The following is a 22,639-nucleotide window of genomic DNA, read 5'->3' on the forward strand; positions in this document are numbered from 1 at the left end:
CTCGGGATCCGGGAGGTCCTTCCGGGGTCACGACTCCTCCCTCCCCCCCCGCCCTTCCCGGTCCAGATTAGTTCAGGTTTTTAACATGGCAGCCTCCGCCGTGAGTCGGGCCATGGCGCTGCACACGCGTGCTGGTCGGCACATTGCTTTTATCAGAAAAATTCCTTGGACCGCGGCGGCGAGTGAGTGATGGACAAGGGCGCAGTTTTTATGTTTAAGTAACTCGTAAGACCTTGTGGAGAACTTAAGTCAGCATGGTAGATGGGTTAGGTCAGGTAGTTTGCCTTTTTAATTTTTTTAATTTTTAAAATTTTTGTAATAAACGGAACGCTTCGCAGATTTGCGTGTCATCCTTGAGCAGGGGGCCATGCTGATCTTTTTTTGAAGCGAGCACAAGCTCTTGAGCAAGTCACTGCGCGGAAAATTTTGTTTCCTTTTAATTGTTTAGGGATACCTCCCCCCAAAAAAACCCCACAACTTTTAGGGTGCCAGTCGACCTTACCCAGTGATTTGGTGGAAAAATTTATTATTTGCTTCCTTGGATATTTACAATTCAGAGGGAGCTATTTTGACCTCAGGGGAGCTTCGCTTTAAAGCGGCAAGAATGTAGGGGTGAAGATGAGAGAAAAGGAGATCTCATTCCGTTCAAAGACGAAAACTTGGACTCGGGAACTGGTCAAGGGGGAGGGGTCAGAAGCACGTAGTTTTTTTAAGATAAAATTGACAGCATCCGTGCTGGTTTTAGGAGGAAGGTGTACATTCCAGATTCCTGCTATAGACGACTTGTGCTTTTAGAATTTAGGAGGCGCAAACTAAGAGAAGAAGAGTAAAGTTGCAGTGTGAATTTGAACTGCTAGTGAGGTCTCTGGCCAGCTTATAGGTGGAGGTTGTATTTTGTGGTTGAGAAGTGGACTTTGAAGTCAGACTGCTTGGGTTAGAATTCCAAACTACTCATTTTAATAGTTGCATAATCCGAATTACTTGGGGAATAATATGGGAATAAGGAATGTAAGACCTTACTAGAGAGCCTGTTTAATTTTCCAAAAAGTGGAATCAGTAATACCTTGACATCGAAATGGAGAAAGGATTAAAAGAGTTTATGTGTAAACTCAGTAGATTTATGCTAGGGTGTACGTACTTAACTAGTGGTAGTTATCTGCATGGTTAAAATTGAAGTGTAGGGAAGAAGACTAGTCTGGCAATAGAGGGTTAGTTGGTTCTAAAATCACCCCCTTTGATTTCTGTCAGCTGCAGTTTAGATTTAGTTTTTATTTATGTGTATATATGTCTATGTGGATATGTGCAGGTGAATAAAGGTTCTTCTCTGTGTAGTACAGAAGAGGACATTGGATCCACAAGAGCTGGAACTGCAGGCATTTGTGAACCCTACTGACACGTGGGTATTTAGAACTGAACTTGGGTCCTCTGTAAGAGCAGTATGTACACTTAAATGCTGAACCATCTCTTCAGCCTTTATTTTACTTTGAGAGAGGATCTCAAAATAGTTGATAGCTTACCTTATAGACTGAGTGCTGGGGTTATAGGTGAGTTACCATGCCTGGTTAAGGTTTTTTTTTTTTTTTTTAATTTGCTCACCCAAAGTTAAAATCCAAGATTGTTTTTTTGGTAGTTATTCATGTAAAGATCAGCCCCCTTAAAAGTATAGACTATAGTGATATCTTAGTAATATTCTTAGTTTTGTTTTTTGTCTTAAAGCTCAGATGTAGCAGTATGATTAGAAATAGGGTCTGTGCTTCATCTTGGTGAATGCCAAACCCACTATAGTGTTATTTGTTATAGTACTTCCTTTTTTTTTTTTTTCTTTCTTTTTTGAGACAGGGTTTCTCTGCATAGCCCTGACTATTCCTTGAACTTGCTCTGTAGACCAGGCTGGTCTCAAACTCATAGAGATCCTCCTGCTTCCGACTCCTGAGTGCTGGGGTTAAAGGCGTGCATCACCACTGTCAGGCACATTCTTTTAAACTTTGTAGAAAGGCTGAGGATTTTCACCAGCATCTAGTAGATTCAAGTTTGCATGCCATAAGGGCTGCCTTGTAATCTTTAAAACTCAGTAGTAACATTGCAACTTTGAAACATTTTTTCCCTCAGTTCATCCTTTCATTAAGCAAACAATTTGTGAGAGGCCACAATGGTCAGAAAGATCAGGGCCTCACAGAACAAAAACTGGAGGTTAAGCAAAATAGCACCAAACACATACTTAAAACCAAATAGGGGCTGGAGAGATGGCTCAGTGGTTAAGAGCTTGGGCTGCTCTTCCAGAGGTCCTGAGTTCTATTCTCAGCAACCACATGGTGGCTCACGACCATTTCTAGTGGGATATGATCCCCTCTTCTGGTATGCAGGCATACATACAGATGGAGTACTCATATACATAAAATAAATAAGTCTTAAAAAAAAAAACGGTAAAAATTCTAGAAAACACTTGCAGTGTTGTGGTTTGGACCTTGAATGTCTCTCGTTGGCCCCTATGCCAAGGATTTGGGTTACTTAGCCTGTGGTGCTATTGGAAGTGGGAACCTTTTATGATATCAGGCTGTTCTCGTTCAGATCATCACAGGGACATCAGCAAGTAATATTAAAATATAAACCTGGGCTGGAGATTTAGCTCAGTGAGTGGTAGAGCGCTTGCTAAGGCCCTGGGTTCGATCCTCAGCTCCAAAAAAAAAAAAAAAAAAAAAAAAAAAAAAAAAAAAAAAAAAAAGTAAACCTACAACCACTGTAGGAGAGAAAGAGACTGTGCAGCTTTATCTTTAAGATCATGTACTGTGAACCTTGTGAGATCTCACAGGAAGAGTATTGTATTCTAGTATGAGCTCGATAAAATAATACTCAGTGGAGGTATTTAGCTCGGCCTGAAAAAAAAAAAAGAAACCTTATAATTTAGATTGGAGGAGATAAGGATAGTGACATATGGATGAGAACCATAGACACAAGGATGGAAATTCACAGGATAGGACAGAATTAACTTTGCTGTACTTGATAATAACTAGGCCAGCAGAAGCAAATAAGGCAGGAAGCATAGGTAGGACTGAAGACCAGGAAGTTGAGATTTAGTTTGGAAATCTCCAGTGCATCTGGCAGGACACTGGGCTGTGAAGATTTATACCTTCCGCTTACAGGGATTGTCTTCACACACCCAGCGCCGTACCCGGTGTGAGAAGAGTATCTCCTGAGGATGGAGACTGCAGCCTGGCCAGCTGTTTATCTGTCCATGCCCCCATCACACCTCCAGATCTGGTGTTTTACAGCAACAGTCAGTCCTGTAGCTTTTGGAATCTTAAGACTCAGGGAATGCAAAGAAGTTCAGGAACTCTGGGCTCTTTCTGATTTTTATCTACAATCTACAATAGTGAATGCAAGATACACAAACTTATTTTAATATGCTTTCTCTTTCCTACAGGTGAGCTGAGAGAACACTTTGCTCAGTTTGGCCATATAAAAAGATGTAACATACCTTTTGTGAGTATTAAAACATTAACAAAAAACTGTTGGGGTGTGGAGGGGGATATATCTCAGTGGTAGAGCACTTGCTTCGTATGTATGAGGCTCTGGGTTTGATCCTCAGACTCAGACTGCCAGAAGAGAAAAAAAGTTATTTAATTTTTGATTTCTTTTATCAGCATTTAAAATATATTATCTAATGGAGTGAAATTCTCAGAAAATCTGTTGATAAACTTGTGGGTGATACTGATTAAAGCATACAATACTTTATCACAGATATTTAATTAAACATTTTTTTAGCTGCTGCTGGTGGTGATGGTGCATGACTTTAATCCCATCACTCAAGGAGCATAGGCAGGTGGATCTCTGAGCTGGAGGCCAGCTGGTGTATAGAGTGAGTTTTATGACAAGCTAGGACTACACAGGCAAACCCTGTCTCCAAAAACAAAACAAAGAAATTATGCTAAAATTGCATAATTTCCTTTTTAACAATTTTAAAAAGATTTATTTATCATGTCTATAGTGGTCTGTTTGCATGTATGCCTGCACACCAGAAGAGGGCACCAGATCTCATTACAGATGGTTGTGAGCCACCATGTAGTTGCTGGGAATTGAACTCAGGACCTCTGGAAGAACAGCCAGTGCTCTTAACCTCTGAATCATCTCTCCCCCCCTGCATAATTTCCTTCTTCAAACCCCTTTCATGTATCCTGTGGCCACCTCTTACTCTTTTTCAAATTCATGCTATCTTTTTTCCTCTTCATTTCTTTTCTGTCCTGGAACACTGTAGACTAGGCTGGCCTTGAACTCAGGATCCACTTGCCTCTGTCCTCCAGGGGCTGGGATTAAAGGCACGCACCACCTGGCTGGTGTCTTTTTCTTTTCATTGGTGTGAGTGTATGTGTGCGAGCGAGCATGTGTGCATCACACACACACACAACCTGCCCAGTCTGTGTAACGTTATTTGTATATTTTCCGGGCTGACTCTTCAGTACTGGATAACCAGTTGGTGTGTGTCCCTGAGGAAAACTTTCTTCTGCTCTCAGCATTCCTCAGTTGTCTGTAGTTGTTTTCTGAGGGTCAGGGCCTCTTGACCCTCCCTCCGTTCAGGTTAGCATGTCTACTGGTGCTGTCCTTGTTCAGCGTACCATAGACATTTATGTTAACTTTTACCGTTGCATAATACTGTCCCAAGCATAATGGCCAAACACGACACATGGCTACAACTTAGCTGGGTTCTCTGCTCCAGGTTTCAGAGATGTAGGTTGAGCCTTCATCAGAGGTTCAGAAGGGGGAAAGTATGACTTCCAAGCTCCCCGAGGTACTTGGCAAATTTTAATTTTATTTATGGTGTGGGTGCTTTGCCTGCCCATATGCCTGTGCACCGTGTGTGCAGCGTCCCCAGAAGCCAGCTTTGGCTCTCCCAGGACTAGGGTTACAGTCAATTGTGAGCCGCCATGTTGGTTGTGGGAACCGGACTCGGGTCTTCTGGAACAGCAGCAGTGCCCTGAACACTGCACCATCTCTCCAGCCTCTGGCAAAATTCTTTTAAAATTTGTGTTTTTGAGACAAGACCTCACTATGTAGCTCAAGCTGTCCTCAAAATTACTATTCCCGAACTCACAATTCTCCTGTCTCAGTTTTGAGTGATGGGCTTACAGGCATGTGCTACCATGTTCCCGTTTGGCAGCAAAGGTGTTTCTCCAGTGTGTTAGGACGGTCACATATAACATCGTACTGGTGACAGCCCATTCCCCTTTGCCATAGATCCTGATTGGGGAAGCTGTGTCTTATCATGTTTGCTATAATTTGTCTTTTTTTTCCCTTCAAGACAGGGTCTCTCTGTGTAGTTTTGGTGCCTGTCCTGGAACTCACTCTGTAGCCCAGGCTGGCCTCAAACTCAGAGATCCACCTGGCTCTGCCTCCTGAGTGCTGGGATTAAGGGCGTGCACCACCACCGCCGGCGGCCCATATTTTGTCTTACTAAGTTACATATTCTGACTCCAGTTCTATGGCATCTAATGCCCTCTTCTGGACTCCATGGTTACCCATGTACATATGGCATACATTTACACAGGCACATAAACATCAAAACTGAGCATATAATGACAGAGGTAGTGGTGACAAAGTTCACTGGTCTCAGAAATGACCAGATGCAACTAGGTTTGGGGTTTTTTCCAGCACGTAAGTAAGTAGTTCATTAGAAACAAGGAAACAATGAAATGAGTACTTCAGTGGTCCGTTTCCTTTGACTGCTAGAGGTTTGCTTCTAGACCTTTTGACCATGTTAAGTGCACTGTTCTTCTGATCTGCATCTAGAAAGATAGGGAAAGCTTTGTTCCTATTTCCTCTATTGCCAGTAGGCAAGCAGGATAATGCTAGAATTTAGCCTTGGGCAACCAGGAGGGTATGTAGTAAGGGTTACCGATATGCATTGTCTGTGATCCAATTCTGGTGAATGAAAAAGTTGGTAGCTTTATATGGGTGGAGCTAATGGAAACTTTATCAAGCTCTTAGTTAATCCTTTTCTATTATATTTTCATTTTTAGGACAAAGAGACTGGCTTTCACAGAGGCATGGGTTGGGTTCAGTTTTCTTCAAGGGAAGAACTTCAGAGTGCACTGCAGCAGGAAAATCACATTATTGATGGAGTAAAGGTAAGTATTTCTGTTGACATTTGTTCCATGTCGCTTTTTAAAAAGTAGTTGGTGTCCTATCAGGTCGATGAGGAAAGTACATGAAGACCCTGTTATTTTTGGTGCGAGGGCTTGACTCCAGAGTGCTGCACCTAAGAGAAGCACATGTTCCACTGAGTGTTCTTCCCCATGGAAGACCCTCTGACAGTTTGTCCAGGCAGACGAACGCAGAAGGGTGGAAACAGGAATGTAGGCAGATGGGCTGACATCTTGCCTTTCCCCCAGACGAAGAAGTTTTAGTTGATTACCAGAGGGAAGACACCAACCACCTGAGTCTCTCATAAAATGGTATCCTTACAAATAGGTAAATTCTGCTTTTAATGTTTCTGATAAGCATTACCTTTTCACACAGTGCTTTCCCCCCTTACAGGTCCATGTTCAAGCTCAGAAATCAAGGGTTTTGCAAGAAGAGGCTCAAACATCTGATGAAGAGAAAGACTTCTGAGATGATTATTGTCTTAGCCAGTAAATAAAAGTAACTGAGACTTTTTCTCAATGTTTTTTATTTGAAACAAGAGCTGCACTAAGCAAGACCTTAGTTTCCCCACTGCGAGGCCAAACAGAACGACAGGGCAAATACGTTTGGTGGCATAGTTCCAGTGTGTGGACGTTATCCTACTCACCATATGGGGGTAACTTTACTCATAAAGTTCTTACACAAAGTATTACCCCTGGATTAGTAGGTGTCACACACAAGGAAGTGGTCTTCATTCTGTGCAGGGCAGTATTTCCTATAAGTGCTGCACGGTGGGAGAAGCACAAACATAACCCATTCTTTAAAAAAACTAATCCAAAGTAGAATATTCAACCCCCCATCTCCTGGAATAAAAAGTAGTGCTGGGATCTATCGCCCAGATTTGGTTTTTATCCTGATCATTTACAAAGGGTTTCCCAATGACTTGCATCATTAGGTTGTTGAATAAGAGTTCATTTGCTCTGAAGAGAGGCCTATCTACTCCTTCCTCCGCTTCTTGCCTTCATGCTCATGTTCCTTCGGGCGACTGCTATCAGAGGGTCTTTTAGAACCACCATGCTGTTTGGCTTCTTCCAAAAATTTGTCCAAACCAAAAGGATCTTCCTCAAACTGAACTGGTCCCTCTCGGCCTCTCAGTCTACGGTCTGAACCAGAAAACTCCTTATCAGGAACGAATCTAGGGGAGAAAGAGAAGAGGTCATGAACTACCTTTGTTTTACTGGTGTAACGGGACAGTCAACTGTCTGTTTTGGTACCTGTTGGTCTTTATCCTGGTCTCTAGGTCATCACCATACATATCCTTGTCCAGATTTTTACTCGGCCTGTAGATACTTTGAGCCATATCTTTACCGCCTCTCCAGGCCTGATCATACACATTATAAATTTCATCTTCTCCATCTGCAAATCCACTGTCCATACCCTGTGGAAAAATAAATGACACTAAATAAAAATGTGTATTTATCCAAAGCTGAATCTGAATACTTGTGAGGAATTAACACTTCCAAGTTTACAGATAATTTTCAAAAAATCCCAATTGCAACATTTAAAAGATATATAAACTTGTTCAAATACATTTGAGTCCTTACCTAGAAACTTAATATTAAATTAAGGTATTCACTAAAAAGTTTGATTAAGCTGGCTATGGTCTACATATCAAGACAGCCAGAACTAAGTAAAAGACCCTGTCTCAAAACATCAAAAGCTTTGACTAGCCATAAGATAAAGGACATAAAATTGGGCGTGTAGAGGAAGGTGGGGTAGATTTGTGAGGAGTTGAAGAGAGGGAGTGAATATGGTCAAAACTAATTGTATGAAATTCTCAAAAACGAATTTTTAAAAATTGACTAGCAATGCCATTAAAGTTGAAGGATTCTACTATAAGTATTTGACAGTAATGCTGAGAAATGTCACCTTAGCTGCCCGAGAACATCATTATCAAAGCACAAGACAATTAGGCTCTCAATGAAAATTTTAAAAATTTTCACCCAATTTCGAAAAGCTTTAAGCTTAATGTTATAAGAGATACAACCTTTCACCACTTAAAGCATAACGGTTAAGAAAAAAGCTTTGGTTGGGGCTGGAGAGATGGCTCAGAGGTTAAGAGCACCGACTGCTCTTCCAAAGGTCCTGAGTTCAATTCCCAGCAACTACATGGTGGCTCACAACCATCTGTAATGAGATCTGGCGCCCTCTTCTGTATACATAATAAATAAATAAATCTTCAAAAAAAAAAAAAAAAAAAAAAAAAAAAAAAAAGCTTTGGCATCATCAAAGCAGTCAGGGTTGACTCTTGAGTTCCGTCAATGACCTAACCCCGTCCCATGACCTAACCCCGTCCCAATTATCTATGAAACATAACAGGGGACTGGGAGATGGCTCAGTGTTGAAGCGCTTTCTCCATGAGCATGAGGTCTGGATCCTTAGGACCCACGTAAATGACAGGCGGGCATGGAAGCTGGCCTGCAACTTCATCCTCTGAAGATGCAGACAGGAGATCGCAGCCTCAGAGAATAAGGTGGGAGGAAAAGTGATAAAGGCCAATTCCCAACGTCAATGCCTGGCCTTACATACATGTACACATGTGTGCCTACACATGCAAACATGCAAATAAATGAAAATGGAAAAATAAAAATGAAAACAATATAGCTTCATACCCACCCCCCACAAAGTGTTTTAAAGGACTGAGATAGAGTTAGAACAATGCCAGAATATAAAAAGTATCAAAAAAAGTGACTGTTACTCAGAAGAACTTACTCAAATGCTATCTCCCTATCTTCTAAAACCATCAAGTCAAAGCTTTATATCCAGGAAACACTAACACTACACTGTACATGTATGCACACTCAACAAAAGGTTCTTTGAGGGCAGGGGCACAGATATCTTTCATCTCACTGACTTACGGGAAGTTATTAGTCAACAATAGGTGATTAAACTGTTCTAGGCTGGTTAATTACAACCAATACTAGAAATGTGATTTCCTGACAGTCTACTACTTTAATATACAGCTCCATAGTATATATATGTTTTTGAAACAGGATCCCATGCACCTCAGGCTGACCTTGAACTCCTGATCTTCCTGCTTCTACCTTCCAAATGCTAGCATTACAGACATACCCACCAGACCTGGTTTATGTCATACTGGGGATCCCACTCAGTGCTTCAAGCATGCTAACAAGCACTCTACCAAATGAGCTACATTCCCAGCTCTAAAGCGCCATTTAAAAATATTTCAAATCAATGGTGCTACAAAACTAAACAAACAAAAAATACCCAAGAGGTGGTTTTATAGGAAACCAGTTGTTTTAGAAACAAAAGATAAGCCAGGAGGTGGTGGCATATGCCTCTAGTCCCAGCACTTGGGAGGCTAGCCTACTCTACAGAGTGAGTTCCAGGACAGCCTGGTCTACACAGAGAAACCCTGTTTCAAAAAACAAAAAACCAAATCAAAAAAATTAAGAGAAAGTAACAGAGAAAGAAGAGACGTAGACGTAGCAGTATCTACTCTCATCCCCCAATTCCTCTCATTGTCTACCAGCGCTTCAGATCACAGCCAATTCTAAGAAGTCACAATCAGAAGTGCTCCAGGCCCAGGCTAGCCTTGAACTCTTATCTTCCTCTCCAGCCTCCGAAATGGAATAAAAACATGGGCCACCATGTCCAACTTGCACTTTTGTCTTTAAATAAAAACATACAATTTCCAAATATTTCCTGTCACCACTCTGGCATACCCTTGGCTAAGCCAAATCTGAAGTATGTACTTTACTGGGAGGAAAGACATCCTTACCAGTGTCCAAGACAAAGCTGTTTTTAAGTTCCTCATACCTTGGATTGGTTGAAGAGCCTTTGGTCGTACTGAACTTCATTCGAAGTGCGAGGGTTGGGCACACCGAGAGCAATGACTTCACTGATATCTCGATTTTCATTTCTCTGCAGTTTTGACCTATGTCAAATACATAGTCACTAACTGAACACATTTCACAGACAAGATTGACATATGCAATATAAATACAACCACTTTCAGAAGCAAAGGAAATGAATGTGGTATGTTTCTGTCTCATGAGCATACATTCTCAGATAATGCACAAGCACATCAGCAGCTCTTACAGAACTTCAGAGAAGGTGGGCAGGAGTCCACACAAGAGACTGGTTCTTGGATGCAAATGAATGCACCACATACCATCAATCCTTTTCAGCAGGCCACACTCAGCCCTGACCTAACTATATGTAGTAATTTTTATCCTACCAGGGTGCTGAGGAAAACATGACAATGACTAGATTTCTCTGAATGGCTTTTGACATTACACTAATTCCTCTGCTGTTTTAGTATAAACGCAATCAGCATCTCAATGAAACCATGGTAACTGTCACCACTTTACAATGCTCATGTCTTAAAATATTTCTGTAGACAATTTTATTTTCATCCAATTACAAGTTCACAGCTTTTCTGTGTCATCAATTCTCACAGCCACTTTACTGGTTTGAAAAGCCCTATTTCTGTACAGAGCCACTGTCCTTCACAATGTAGCAAGTCACCAACTCACTGACCATGTGCATACTTCTCTCAGTCCTCTCTCTTCTACATGGGTTCAATTTCTGCTTCCCCAACTAAACTTATCCAGAGAGAAGAAATATGCCAATTAAACAAGGCAGAGATGATTTAAGACATAAGATATAAATTCCTAGGATAAACAGAGCATGGAAAATTGCTCATACAGAAATAAAGTATTTCATATTTGCATTTCACCTGAACCCCGAATTCCACCTCTGCAGCACAGCGTTTTCTGGACTTTGAAATAACAGAAGTCCTCAGCCATTAGTGAATCTCAAATTTCTCTGATTTCTACTTACGTCCCTATACATTTTGTAAAAATTTCCCACTTATATAAAGCTCTGTTCTGAATTTTAAAACAAACTACTCATGAAAGTCCAGAATCTTCTTTTAAAACTTCCTACTGTACTAGGCACAGTAGTTGGGACAGAAAGGCTGCCACTAAGGCTATGACAGCTGGCTTTCTGTCTACACACAGGCACATAACCAGCATATCCCACCACCTGAATAGGAAGGCACACACTCTCCTTCTGATTCCCTTTTTCCTACCCCGACTATTCTCCATACTAAATACTAGTCCTACAAGGTGATGGCTGGGCAGGCTGCCTTCCAGGGAGAGTCAGTTCTGTTAAGACAAAGTTAATTGCTAATTTATTACCAAGCTCAAGAACTCAAAATGCCCCCTTTCCTAACTTGCAACCATGCCAGCTAGCGACCCACCTCTTATCAGGCGCCGCCCTGGAGAGGTTCCGGTCATGCTGTCTCTCTTTCCGCCTGTCATGACGGATTTCATCCCTTTCTCGCGCTTCTCCATCCTCTGTGGACACAGTTGAAAATTACATCGTCACCGCATTAGCTATTCAGATTTTTGTACAAGAGCTTCTTTAACCTTAGAAAATGCCCTATTTTTTGGTTTTTCAGACAGGGCATCACTAGATGACTGAGGCCAGCCTGAAACTCTGGACCTTCCTGCCCCCATCTCCCTTGCTGCTGGGATTACAGGTGTGCACGACCACTTCTTTGTGGTCACACTCAGTCTTTTAAGGTTACTTGCAGGTTACTAACTTAAATCCAATTAGTTTGTGGACTGTGGACTCTTACGTCAGCTGCCTTCAATTTACTTGAAATGTACCTAAACAGAAAGCTGGGCTGAGGTGGTAGGGTGAGCATACAGGTGAAGAAGAAAATTCAGTAATGCTATTGATTTTTTTTTTTTTTTTTTTGGATGCAGGGTTTCTCTGTGTAGTTCTGGAACTCACTCTGTAGACCAGGCTGGCCTCGAACTCAGAGATCTGCCTGCCTCTACTTCCTGAGTGCTGGGATTGGCTTTTTCTTTTTCTTGACATACATAGGCTCTTAGTAAGTGGCTCTGGCTGTCCACAAACTTTCCATCCTCCTGTCTCAGCCTCCTCAGTGCTGTACTACTATGTGATTAGAAAAAAATAAACAAAAAAAAACCCAACTTTTTTTTTTCCCCTTCAGATAAAACAACAACAAAAATAACGCTGTCTCCCTTTCTCTCCTGCTTTTCTGAGACAGGCTCTATGTAGCTCAGGCTGGCCCGGAACACCACGAAGACCAATCATGTCATGAACCTGCTGCAATCCTCCCGTCTCAAACCTCCAGGTGCCAGTATTACAGGCACGCTGGCCCCACCACACATGGTGAAGATGACCTTTCCTTGTCTTTCTGTTTACTGAAGTGGATTCTTGTATCTTACCCTGTCCTACCATCTGGCTGAAGATCTCTGTCTAAAAAAGAATGCCACACACTGGGTGCTTGGAATGAACTGAGCCACACCCTCACAGCTTTTCTGATTACAATTACGAATTCACCGTAATTCTGTAGGACTATTGTGGCAGATGCCTTTAATCTCAGCATTTGGGAGGCAGAGGCAGACAGACCTCTGAATATGAGGCCAGCCTGGTCTACAGTGCCAGTTCCAGGACAACCAGGGCTACACAGAGAAACCTTGTGAATTAAAAATTCATCTTCCCCTCATAATAGACTCGATACACTAATGTCAATCACTAAACAAAGCCAGTCAGAAAACATTGGCAATTTTAATGACTACAAGATACATTAGTCTACAAATCAGTAAAATCCAGATTATTTTACAACGTTGGCAAATTGACTTAGTTGGGAATTTATATTTTCTTTCTAAATTTTAAGAAAACCACAATGGGACTAAAAATTGATAAAGCCTATCAATAGCAATAATGTAAATTAAAAGGTGTAATTGTGAGGCTGGTTGTGGTGGCGCACGCCTTTAACTTCAGCACTCAGTGGATAGAGGTAGGCAGATCTTTTGAGTTTGAGGCCTGCCTGGTCTATATATGAAGTTCCTAGTCTATATATGAAGTTCCAGGATAGCCAGGCTATTCTATTTTTTTTTTTTAAAGTATAATTGTCCCTCAATATCCTACAGAGACCTCATGTATACGTTGATGGGTGAATGTTCAAGTCCCTTACATAAAAATGTTATACACACATCTGACAGGCCGTATTTTCTAGGAATAATGGCAGGAACAAGCCTGCACAGTTTGGATACAGAGACCAACTGCCCAACCTAGATATTTTCAATCCATAACTAGTTTAGTCTGTGGCTGAGGATCCTGGGGATACAGAGGACCAACTGAATATTGATGAAAAACTAAGAATTTCTAGTGTACTTCCATATGGAAGACTCATTTCAAATATGTACTTCATTTTTTTCTACTTCAGCTTAGTAAGGAAGGAGGTCACCCCCCACTTCTACATTTTCTGAAATATCTAATTTTTCTTATACATACACACTATTTTGTTTGCTGTAAAACATGCCCCACCCCCAACACACAATGCACGGAGGTATTCTAAAATGAGATATACATTGTTCACTATACAAATTCCCAAATGAGGCAGCCATACCTTTTTCCACATGGGTTTTGATCCCAGCTCTCCTCTCTCGGGCTTTCTGGGCCATCTCTCTGAGCTTCTCTTCGTGTTTCTCCTTTTCTTTTTGAGCCATCTTTCTCTCCACTTGGGCTCGCATTTCCACAGCTTCCCGAGCCTGTTCAGTGAGGTGAGATGTTAAGTGTGCCACACCACAGGTTAAGTATTGACAGTTATATTCAAACTATCTTCCTGAGGTCTGCTGGGTCAAAGAATTAGAATTCTTATCTGTCGCTGCCGGAGAGACTCAGACTCGGGAAGGCTGGCCTTTTGTCTCTGGGGAATATGGTGATAGCTGCAACTACAGAGACCCCACCTGATTTTATAAGTCAAGCACATCACTAATGCTTTCTCAGAAACAATCTAAAAATGAGATGCTGGCTGAGCATAACATCGAGCACCAGTAATCCCAGAACAAAGAAGATCATCTAAGTCCACGAGTTCAAAACCAGCCTGGCATCTGCTGGGCACGGTGGCACATGTCATCAACGCCAGCACTCAGGAGGCAAAGGCAGGTGGGTTTCGTGAGTTTGAAGTCAGCCTGGTCTATAGAGTGGGTTCTAAGACAGCCAGGGCTATGTAGAGAGACCCAGTCTCAAAAATAAAACAGACTAAACCACAGCAAGACCCAGTCTCAAAGTAAATAGGTAAATAAATGTAGCTGGACATGGTACTACATACCTGCAATCTAGACCTCAGGAGGCTGAGGCAGAAGGATTGCAATGAGTTCCACCTGGCCTGAGCTTGAAACTCAGATGCTGCCTCAAAAAACCAAAACCTACCAAAAATTAAGTATGACTTCATCTTAAGATGAAATCTTCGCCTACATTTTAAAGACTTTAGTCAGATCCTGCCTTAAAAAACTAAAACCCTGGGCTGGAGAGATAGCTCAGAGGTTAAGAGCACTGGCTGCTCTTCCTAGAGGTTCTGAGTTCAATTCCCAGCAACCACATGGTGGCTCACAACCATCTGTAATAAGATCTGGTGCCCTCTTCTGGTGTCCAAGCATACATGCAGACAGAACACTGTATATATAATAAATAAATATTAAAAACAAAAACCCACCAAAAATGTTAAGTATGATTTCAGCTTAAGACAAAACCTTAGTCTACATCTGAAAGACTTAAGGAAAAAAACAAACAAAAAACAAGAACCCACTTATTTGTATGTGCATGTGCATATTAATATAGCACTTATTTGTAATATCAATAGCCAATACCATTAATGCCACTTTATGCAGCATTTAATCGGAATGTTTCCCTATCATTCCCTACAACCGTCCTTTTGGGGATCATCTACATCTAAAATAGAAGAAAACTATTCGGTGTAGAACAGGACCTAGCACCTCCACTCTGCGTGCCGAGAGGGAGCAGGGTCACCACTGGTGGGTACAGCTCCGGACAGAGCTGTAACTAGTCCCTGCTGTCATCAGCACACACGAGTTAGTGTCTCTCTAGGACCCGAGGTGAACAGGTGTGGGCGCACAGAACATTAAGCAAACTGGAAATGACCAACCTTCCGATCAGCAATGTACAGAGCTTCAGCCAGTTTGGCAAAATTTTCGTTGATGTGTACGGTCTGAAGTCCTCTTCCATCAGCAGCCAGCCTTTTATCCAGAGGAATTGTGTAACCCTGAAGGCAGAGCAGAAGGCAAGTCAGCTCCGCTGAGCTACAGCCATCATGGAACATTAGCCTAGTGCATGCCCAATTTGAGAACACTCCAATTTCTGTTTCTCACTCTTCTTACACTTTTCTTAGTTGTTTATGGAAAACAACAAACACTAGGTGCTTTGGATGGAGGATCCACTGTCTAATCATCCTAGTAACTACGTAATGCTGGGACCACAGCATTTTCCACTTCACAGAGGAAGACGAGTCAAAGTGCTGAGGTGACAGCAACAAGTTCAGAGTCGGGAAGTGGGTGATCGAAGACGACAATACCAACAGTAGGATGCAAGAGCCCAAGCTTTGAAACAGTGATTGTGTTAATAACTGTGGATCTCAGAAAAAGGAAGTCATTGTCCAATAGTCAAACAGCTGCTCCAGGAGTAAAACCAACAGTCATAAGAGCGCAGATAAACTGCTACAACCCAGGGAATATGCTCAACGTGTATGGGACTTTCATGCCTGGTTGTTTTTCCAGATTTCTAACTCTTCTCCCAAACACTATTGTTGTGTCCACTGTCTCTAACATAAAACAGTGCTGGTGGGTATGGGGGTACAGGTCTGTAACCCCACTTGAGAGGCTGAAGCAAGAGGATTATAAGTTCAGGATCAGCCTGGCTCACAAAGCAAGTTCTAGGCTATATAGAGTGAGACTGTGGCCCCAAAACCAAAAATAAAAAGAAGCTCCCATCTAAAAGAATCCATAAACGTAAACAAAGTCCGCAGGGTTTCAGAATCATCTCAACACATCATGGAGTTACACAGAATCATCTCAACACATCATGGAGTTACACAGAATCATCTCAACACATCAGGGAGTTACACAGAATCATCTCAACACATCAGGGAGTTACACAGAATCATCATCTCAACACATCAGGGAGTTACACAGAATCATCTCAACACATCAGGGAGTTACACAGAATCATCTCAACACATCAGGGAGTTACACAGAATCATCATCTCAACACATCAGGGAGTTACACAGAATCATCTCAACACATCAGGGAGCTACACAGAATCATCTCAACACATCATGGAGTTACACAGAATCATCTCAACACATCAGGGAGTTACACAGAATCATCTCAACACATCAGGGAGTTACACAGAATCATCATCTCAACACATCATGGAGTTACACAGAATCATCTCAACACATCATGGAGTTACACAGAATCATCTCAACACATCATGGAGTTACACAGAATCATCTCAACACATCAGGGAGTTACACAGAATCATCATCTCAACACATCATGGAGTTACACAGAATCATCTCAACACATCAGGGAGTTACACAGAATGAATGAATCAACCCAAGGAAGACAGTTGGACAGCCACTCCAGTGGAGGATGACTATTTAACTTTAAGTGACTGCCTTCACCCATCAAAGTGACTCTAAGCCTATAAGGAATACGAATTAGGAAATGGATCCCATATTTAAAGATTTTTACTAACTCCCAGAAGCTCTGGCAGTTAGCTGAGATACCCAGTTTGTTTGCCCTGGCTGTCCTGGAACTCACTGTTATACCAGGCTGGCCTCGAACCTATAGACTTGCTGCCTGTCTGTCTCGGGGGTGCCACCATGCTCTGCTACACAAAGGTTTTATTGTTGGGGCTTTTTAGACAGGATCTTGTGATGTCCCCAGAGGAGTCTTCAACTTCTTATCCTCCTGCTTCAGCTTCATGTGTGCAGGGATCACAAGCACACAACACTACCATGCCTGGCGACACAGCAGAGTAACTGGGGATTCAAACACTGTTCTCCTTTCTCACGTGGACCCTGAGACTGGTTTAATTTTTTCTGGAAATAATTCTAACCTAGAAATTTGATCTTCATGAGGAATTACATCTTCAATCAATAGGGTATTTTGCTCTTATTTTTCCTTTTCTATGAGCTTCTGATATGCCAGAGATTTACATGGCATTCACGCGCCCAGTATAGCAACATGTGGCGTGTAACTGAAAGCATCCCGCAAAGCTGTCTCTACCGCTCTGGTGGTGCCCCGTGTTCCACACGCTGGAATGTGTGTGTGCTCTCCCACTGAGCTCCGCTCTCAGCAGTAGTAACTACTTCTTCTATTTTCAAGACAGGGTTTCTCTGTGTAGCTTTGCGCCTTTTCTGGAACTCACTCTGTAGCCCAGGCTGGCCTCAAACTCACAGAGATCCGCCTGGCTCTACCCCCCCCCCCCCAGTGCTGGGATTAAAGGTGTGCGACCACCGCCCGGCCCAGTAGTAACTTCTCATTGTGAACATTTAGCTAAGTGAGGCAGTGAGGCATGTCCCCAGGCTGCAGCCCCTTCCTGAGCAATCCCCAGGAGACGGTACTAACAGACCGTGTGACCGACAAATCACCTTTGCGTTCTTCCAGTTGGAAATACACGGGGGGATCTTCCACTCCTGTTGTTCCTTGACAGTCATCTGAAACACAGGTGAGGGGAGAGACACTGTTACTACAGTCTGACTCCAACCCAGACAGACCCCCCTTCACCGACACATGAACAGCAAAGTCTCTGTAGCAGCGCACACTGCTCCTGTCTAGTGGGCTCTCGCCAGAGGAGAGCTCCTGTGAAAGAGAGGAGAAGACTGCAGACATTACAAATGCCCAACAGTAGTTTTCCATACTTAAACGTGCCTGAAAACCCACCCTTGTGGGCGTCAACCAGATCCTGTGCACTCCACTGGTGCTAGCAGCGAACATTCACAAACATTCGCATAGACACACTGTGCTCTGTAGTCCTAACTGGGTCCGTATTTGCTCTTGTAAAAGAAAAAGGTTTAACTATCATGGTGACTTGGACCTATAGGCAGAGGGACTCTTTATGAATTAAAAATCACAGGGGATGTGACTACAGCAAGGATTACCTTTCGACTAGGAGAATGCATTACAGGTGCAGGAGGAGATGGTGGTCCCCGGGGAATTTTCTTATTAATCCTGAAGAATATATCAAAGGAAAACAAATCATCAGAGCACGAAGTCCTCAGTTACTTTTTGGTTACCAGGTCCCAAGTCTTCCCTTCTTGTTTTAATTTTGTTGTGATGAATGCTCATGGACACCTCGCGCTTGGTTTTGTTAGCTACTAACACTCACACTGTTACCACTGCACAGTGCAATGTCCTCATGGCTTGACGTAACTGACCCACAATTAATTAAACATGAAGTGTGCAATCCGATCACCTAGATCAGCTAGACAGCAAGCATCCTCGTCATCTCAACCTCTGCACGTGTTATGTCTACTCTTTTTCTTCTCCATGGGCAACCACTACTCACCTGTCTATAACTAAGAAGAAAATTGCATTTTCCAGAATTTTTAAAATTATGTATTGTCTGTGTGTGTGTGTGTGTGTGTGTGTGTGTGTGTGTGTGTGTGTGTGTGTGTGTCGGGGGTATGAACCCTGGGAAATCTGGAGGTCAGAGAACAACTTTGCAGGAGTGGGTTCTCTCCTGATGCCATGTGAGTCCCAGGAACTGAACTCTGGTCACTGCACTTGGCAGTAAGTGTCTTTAACCTCTGAGCCTGACTGCTGACCCCATTTTCTAGAGTTACACACAGAACCATAACATTGTATTACTTGTTTTTGTCCGGCTTCGTTCATGTAGCACAATTGTTTTCAGACTCACCTATGTTATTATAGTAGCTTATTCCTTTACTTGGCCCAGTAATACTGCAGGGGCTGATGCACTAATGTTTGCTTATCTAGTCACCTGTTCACGAACACATGGGACACTTGTTTGATCCTCATTATTCTGGGTGGTTTTGTGTCAACTTGACACAAGCTATAGAGTCATCAGAGGAAGGAGCCTCAGTTGAAGAAATGTCTCCATGAGATCCAGCTATAAGGCATTTTCTCATTTAGTGATCAATGGGGGAGGGCCCAGCCCATGGTGGGTGGTGCCATCCCTGGGCTGTTGGTCCTGGGTTCTATAAGGTGGGCTGAGGAAGCCAAGGGAAGCAAGCCAGTAAGCAGCATCCCCCCCCCCCCCCCCCCCATGGCCTCTGCATCAGCTCCTGCTTCCGGGATCCTGTCCTGTTTAAGTTCCTGTCCTGACTTCCTTCAGTGATGAACAGCAATGCTGAAGTGTAAGCCAAATAAACTCTTTCCTCCCCAACTTGCTTTTTGGTCATGGTGTTTTGTCACAGCAACAGAAACTCTATTTAAGACACTCATGAAGCCAGATACTTACTTGAATCTTGGAGGCTCCATTGGATCTTTCTGCATTTCTACCATCCGAATAACTCTCTGTTTAGCTCCAGAGTTGAATGCTACTCCTTGCTGAGATGGTGTATAGCTAAATAAAGTAGATGAAAATTAAAGGTGCAATTAGTTCAAGCTTTTGGTAGGCATTTATCTCCTATTAGAGTTCCATGTGCCTATACTTCAATTCTTTTCAGAAAGTACTGATATAAAATAACCATACATTTAGGCAGGGCAACCAGAAGCAGATAGAAAAGGAACAGAAACCGAATCCAACAAAATGTGCACTCAAGTGGTTAGTGACTTCTGTTGCGGGCCGCAGGAATATATCATAAGAACTCAGCTGGTTATGGCAAAGTCACTACCTGGAGGGATCATGGAATTCCTCCAGAGGAAGCCAAATCCCAAGGAGTTTTTGGTGTTACTTGGCTTGTTATATATCAGCTGTCTTCTGTTATGAAAATCATGTGTGCCTTCATAGCTTTCCCAATTGACTTTTCCCCAAGAAGGACTAACAGTGTAGACTGAGCACTCTCTGGACATACACATTCCAGGTAATTTGGAGAACAGCCTCAGGGAAAGGCTTTCTCTGGAATCAGATTATCTCCCTTAGCCACTTTCAAGGACTACAGGAAACACCACCCAGGTGGGTGCCCACTGTTAGTCCCAGGTGGACTAACAATGATAACAGCCCACATGCAAGTCTCCTGACTTACGGTAGATTCCAGAAGGAGACACCGCCTAGGAGAGGTGGACGTTAAGTAATAGCTTTACACAATTTAGCTCGGACCCTCCTTTTTATATACCGGGACTTCCAGGGCATAGGGAAGAGAAGAGAGAAGAGAATAGAAGAACTAGATGGGTAAGAACTTGAGAGGAACGAACTGAGATGGGGAAGAACTAGACTGAAGAGCTAAAAGAGAGGACTAGAGGAACGAGATGGAAGATGAGGAAGAGCCAGATGGGGAAGAACAAGATGAGGAAGAGCCAGATGAGAGAGAAGGAGATGGGAGAGGAGCTAATACGGGAAAGAACTAGATAGATGAGAACCTAGAAGGGACAGAACTAGATAAAGGAATTAAGATAGAACTTAGAGGGGACAGTAGATAAATATAGAGAGAAATCAGGCAAGAAAGGAGCTAGACATGAGAACAGAGCTGAAGCTGTGTATAAAGGATGCTATGCCAGAAGAATTAAAGCGAATGGACCAAAGAACTCTGCATGCGTAGACTGATTTACCGACCTTAAAGAATAGATCCTCAGCTGGTTGATAGAGCCTTCCGCGGACCCTGGGAGGGAACTATCGAGGGGCTGGACCCCCATAGTCCTTGATAGACTTCTCTCCTCATCCTTTCCACATTCCACCTGGGAAGTCTGCCTGCTCAGCTTTGCAGGTCTAAAACTAGCACCTTCTTTTAAGTCTACATGATGGACAAAAATTGCCAGGGCTGGAGAGATGGCTCAGTAGTTAAGAGCACAGACTGCTCTTCCAGAGTTCAATTCCCAGCACCCACATGGCATCTGACCACTGCCTGCAGCTTCAGTTCCTGTAACTCCTTCTTCTGGCCTCGCTGGGCAATGGGCACGCAGGCAAAACACCCATACATATAAAATAGCAATAAATAAATATAAACAATTGTGGTCTGGGCCTTTACCATAGGTAATGGTTATTTTCTTAAAAACTGAAAAATCAAAACCCCACAAGCCCAAAACAACCATTTGAAGATCACAACAGCTAACATCTTGCTTTGAGGCAGGGTCTCAGTATGTAGCCCTGGCTGGCCTAGCACTCAAGAGATTCACAGGTCTTTGCCTAGGCATATGCCACCCTATCCAGCTTACAGCAGTTAACATCGTAACGTAGGCATTCAAAAAAACAAACAAACAAACAAACAAAAACAACAACAACAAAAAAAAAGACTCTTGGGGCTGGCTCAGTGGTTAAGAGATTGGCTGCTCTTCCAGAAGTCCTGAGTTCAATTCCCAGCACCCACATGAGGGCTCACAACTATCAATAATGGGATTGATTCAATGTCATCTTCTCTCTGATTCCCTCTTCTGTCTTGCAGGCATACATACAAACAGAGCACTCATACACTAAATAAATAAAGCTTAAAAACAAAACACCCTTCTGCAAACAAGAGTCAACAGGCTTCAAAAGTCACTAATTAAGACACTGCATATATAACTGGCTTGGTAAGCTGGTGAGAGAGTCCAGCACGGTGCGTACCGGATATACTGAGCCGGAGCCAGCTTGTCAGCTGCACGAACTGGCATGGCTGCAGCAACCTTCTGCGATACGGACTTCTCCAAGGCTACTCTTGTCTTCTCCGTTATCTGAAATGAGAAGAAGCATCATGTTGAGCAGCTGGAAATTAGTAAGGACACAAAGTCATCTAAAATAATGGCATATATCGACTCCGAGTTACCTCTTTAATAGCCTCTTCATCAGGCCTTTGCAGGTCTGGGTCATCTGCATTCATAACCTCCTTTGGAACCAGGTCAGTGTATTTGCTGTAAATGACCTAAAGTGTTTAAACACAAGCAGGCTTAGAACACATAGAATGGAGAGAAGCAACCTCATTAAGTCACTCTAGATGTCAATATGTCCTTTCAGCATATTTATTTACACACTTAGGATACCCAGTTTTGTCATTCAGATTTTAAAACTAAAGGAGCTTAAAATATGTACACAAATTGCTGCCCTGGCTCCAAGCTGATCACTTTCCCTTGACCCCATGCATTTAAATTATTTGAGATCTTCTAATCAAGTCAGAATCCAAACATTCTGCCAACAAAATCTTATGCATCAGTGATCTCTATTTTTGAGGCTCACTAGGACTTGAAATTAATGATGATATAAATTGCCTATAGCACCATTATCTTGGATTAAAAACTCATCAGAATTTAAGTCGGGTTACTAAATAATTTCCAAATTCACTGGGCCTAGAAAATTCCATTGACCTCATCCTATTTATATTGTTTCTGTTTTCTGGAATCAATTCTATTCACAAACTAGGAAAGTGAACATGAAGGAAAAAGAAAAAGCCCAGAATATTTTCTTCTACAAGAGTAAGAGAAAAACAAAAACATATTTATACATGTGTCCTAGTTTCATCTCTGTCTCTGTGACAGCCTGACCAAAAGAGACTCGGGGAGA

At 42.5% G+C, this 22,639-nt stretch overlaps 2 protein-coding genes across 2 annotated transcripts in view; one reads left to right on the forward strand and one right to left on the reverse strand.

Moving 5' to 3' along the window:
• Window positions 1–44: 44 nt before the first annotated feature.
• Window positions 45–6,648, forward strand: LOC114686835 (SRA stem-loop-interacting RNA-binding protein, mitochondrial-like). Its single transcript, XM_028861512.2, has 4 exons — window positions 45–182; window positions 3,422–3,480; window positions 6,012–6,119; window positions 6,529–6,648. Exons 1-4 carry the CDS (start codon window positions 86–88, stop codon window positions 6,601–6,603), a joined length of 339 nt encoding a protein of 112 aa, XP_028717345.1. The 5' UTR covers window positions 45–85; the 3' UTR covers window positions 6,604–6,648.
• The window catches only part of LOC114686833 (SNW domain-containing protein 1-like), a 58,109-nt gene continuing 42,114 nt past the window's right edge, over window positions 6,645–22,639 (reverse strand). Inside the window, 11 exon segments of the mRNA XM_028861510.2 lie at window positions 6,645–7,309; window positions 7,389–7,552; window positions 9,955–10,072; window positions 11,402–11,498; window positions 13,589–13,730; window positions 15,128–15,244; window positions 17,637–17,702; window positions 18,147–18,216; window positions 19,469–19,573; window positions 21,710–21,816; window positions 21,909–22,004. Of these exon segments, the coding sequence (XP_028717343.1) occupies window positions 7,111–7,309; window positions 7,389–7,552; window positions 9,955–10,072; window positions 11,402–11,498; window positions 13,589–13,730; window positions 15,128–15,244; window positions 17,637–17,702; window positions 18,147–18,216; window positions 19,469–19,573; window positions 21,710–21,816; window positions 21,909–22,004 (1,281 nt within the window). The 3' untranslated portion in view covers window positions 6,645–7,110.

Source organism: Peromyscus leucopus, chromosome 14 (assembly GCF_004664715.2).
Source record: "Peromyscus leucopus breed LL Stock chromosome 14, UCI_PerLeu_2.1, whole genome shotgun sequence".
NCBI lineage: Eukaryota > Metazoa > Chordata > Mammalia > Rodentia > Cricetidae > Peromyscus > Peromyscus leucopus.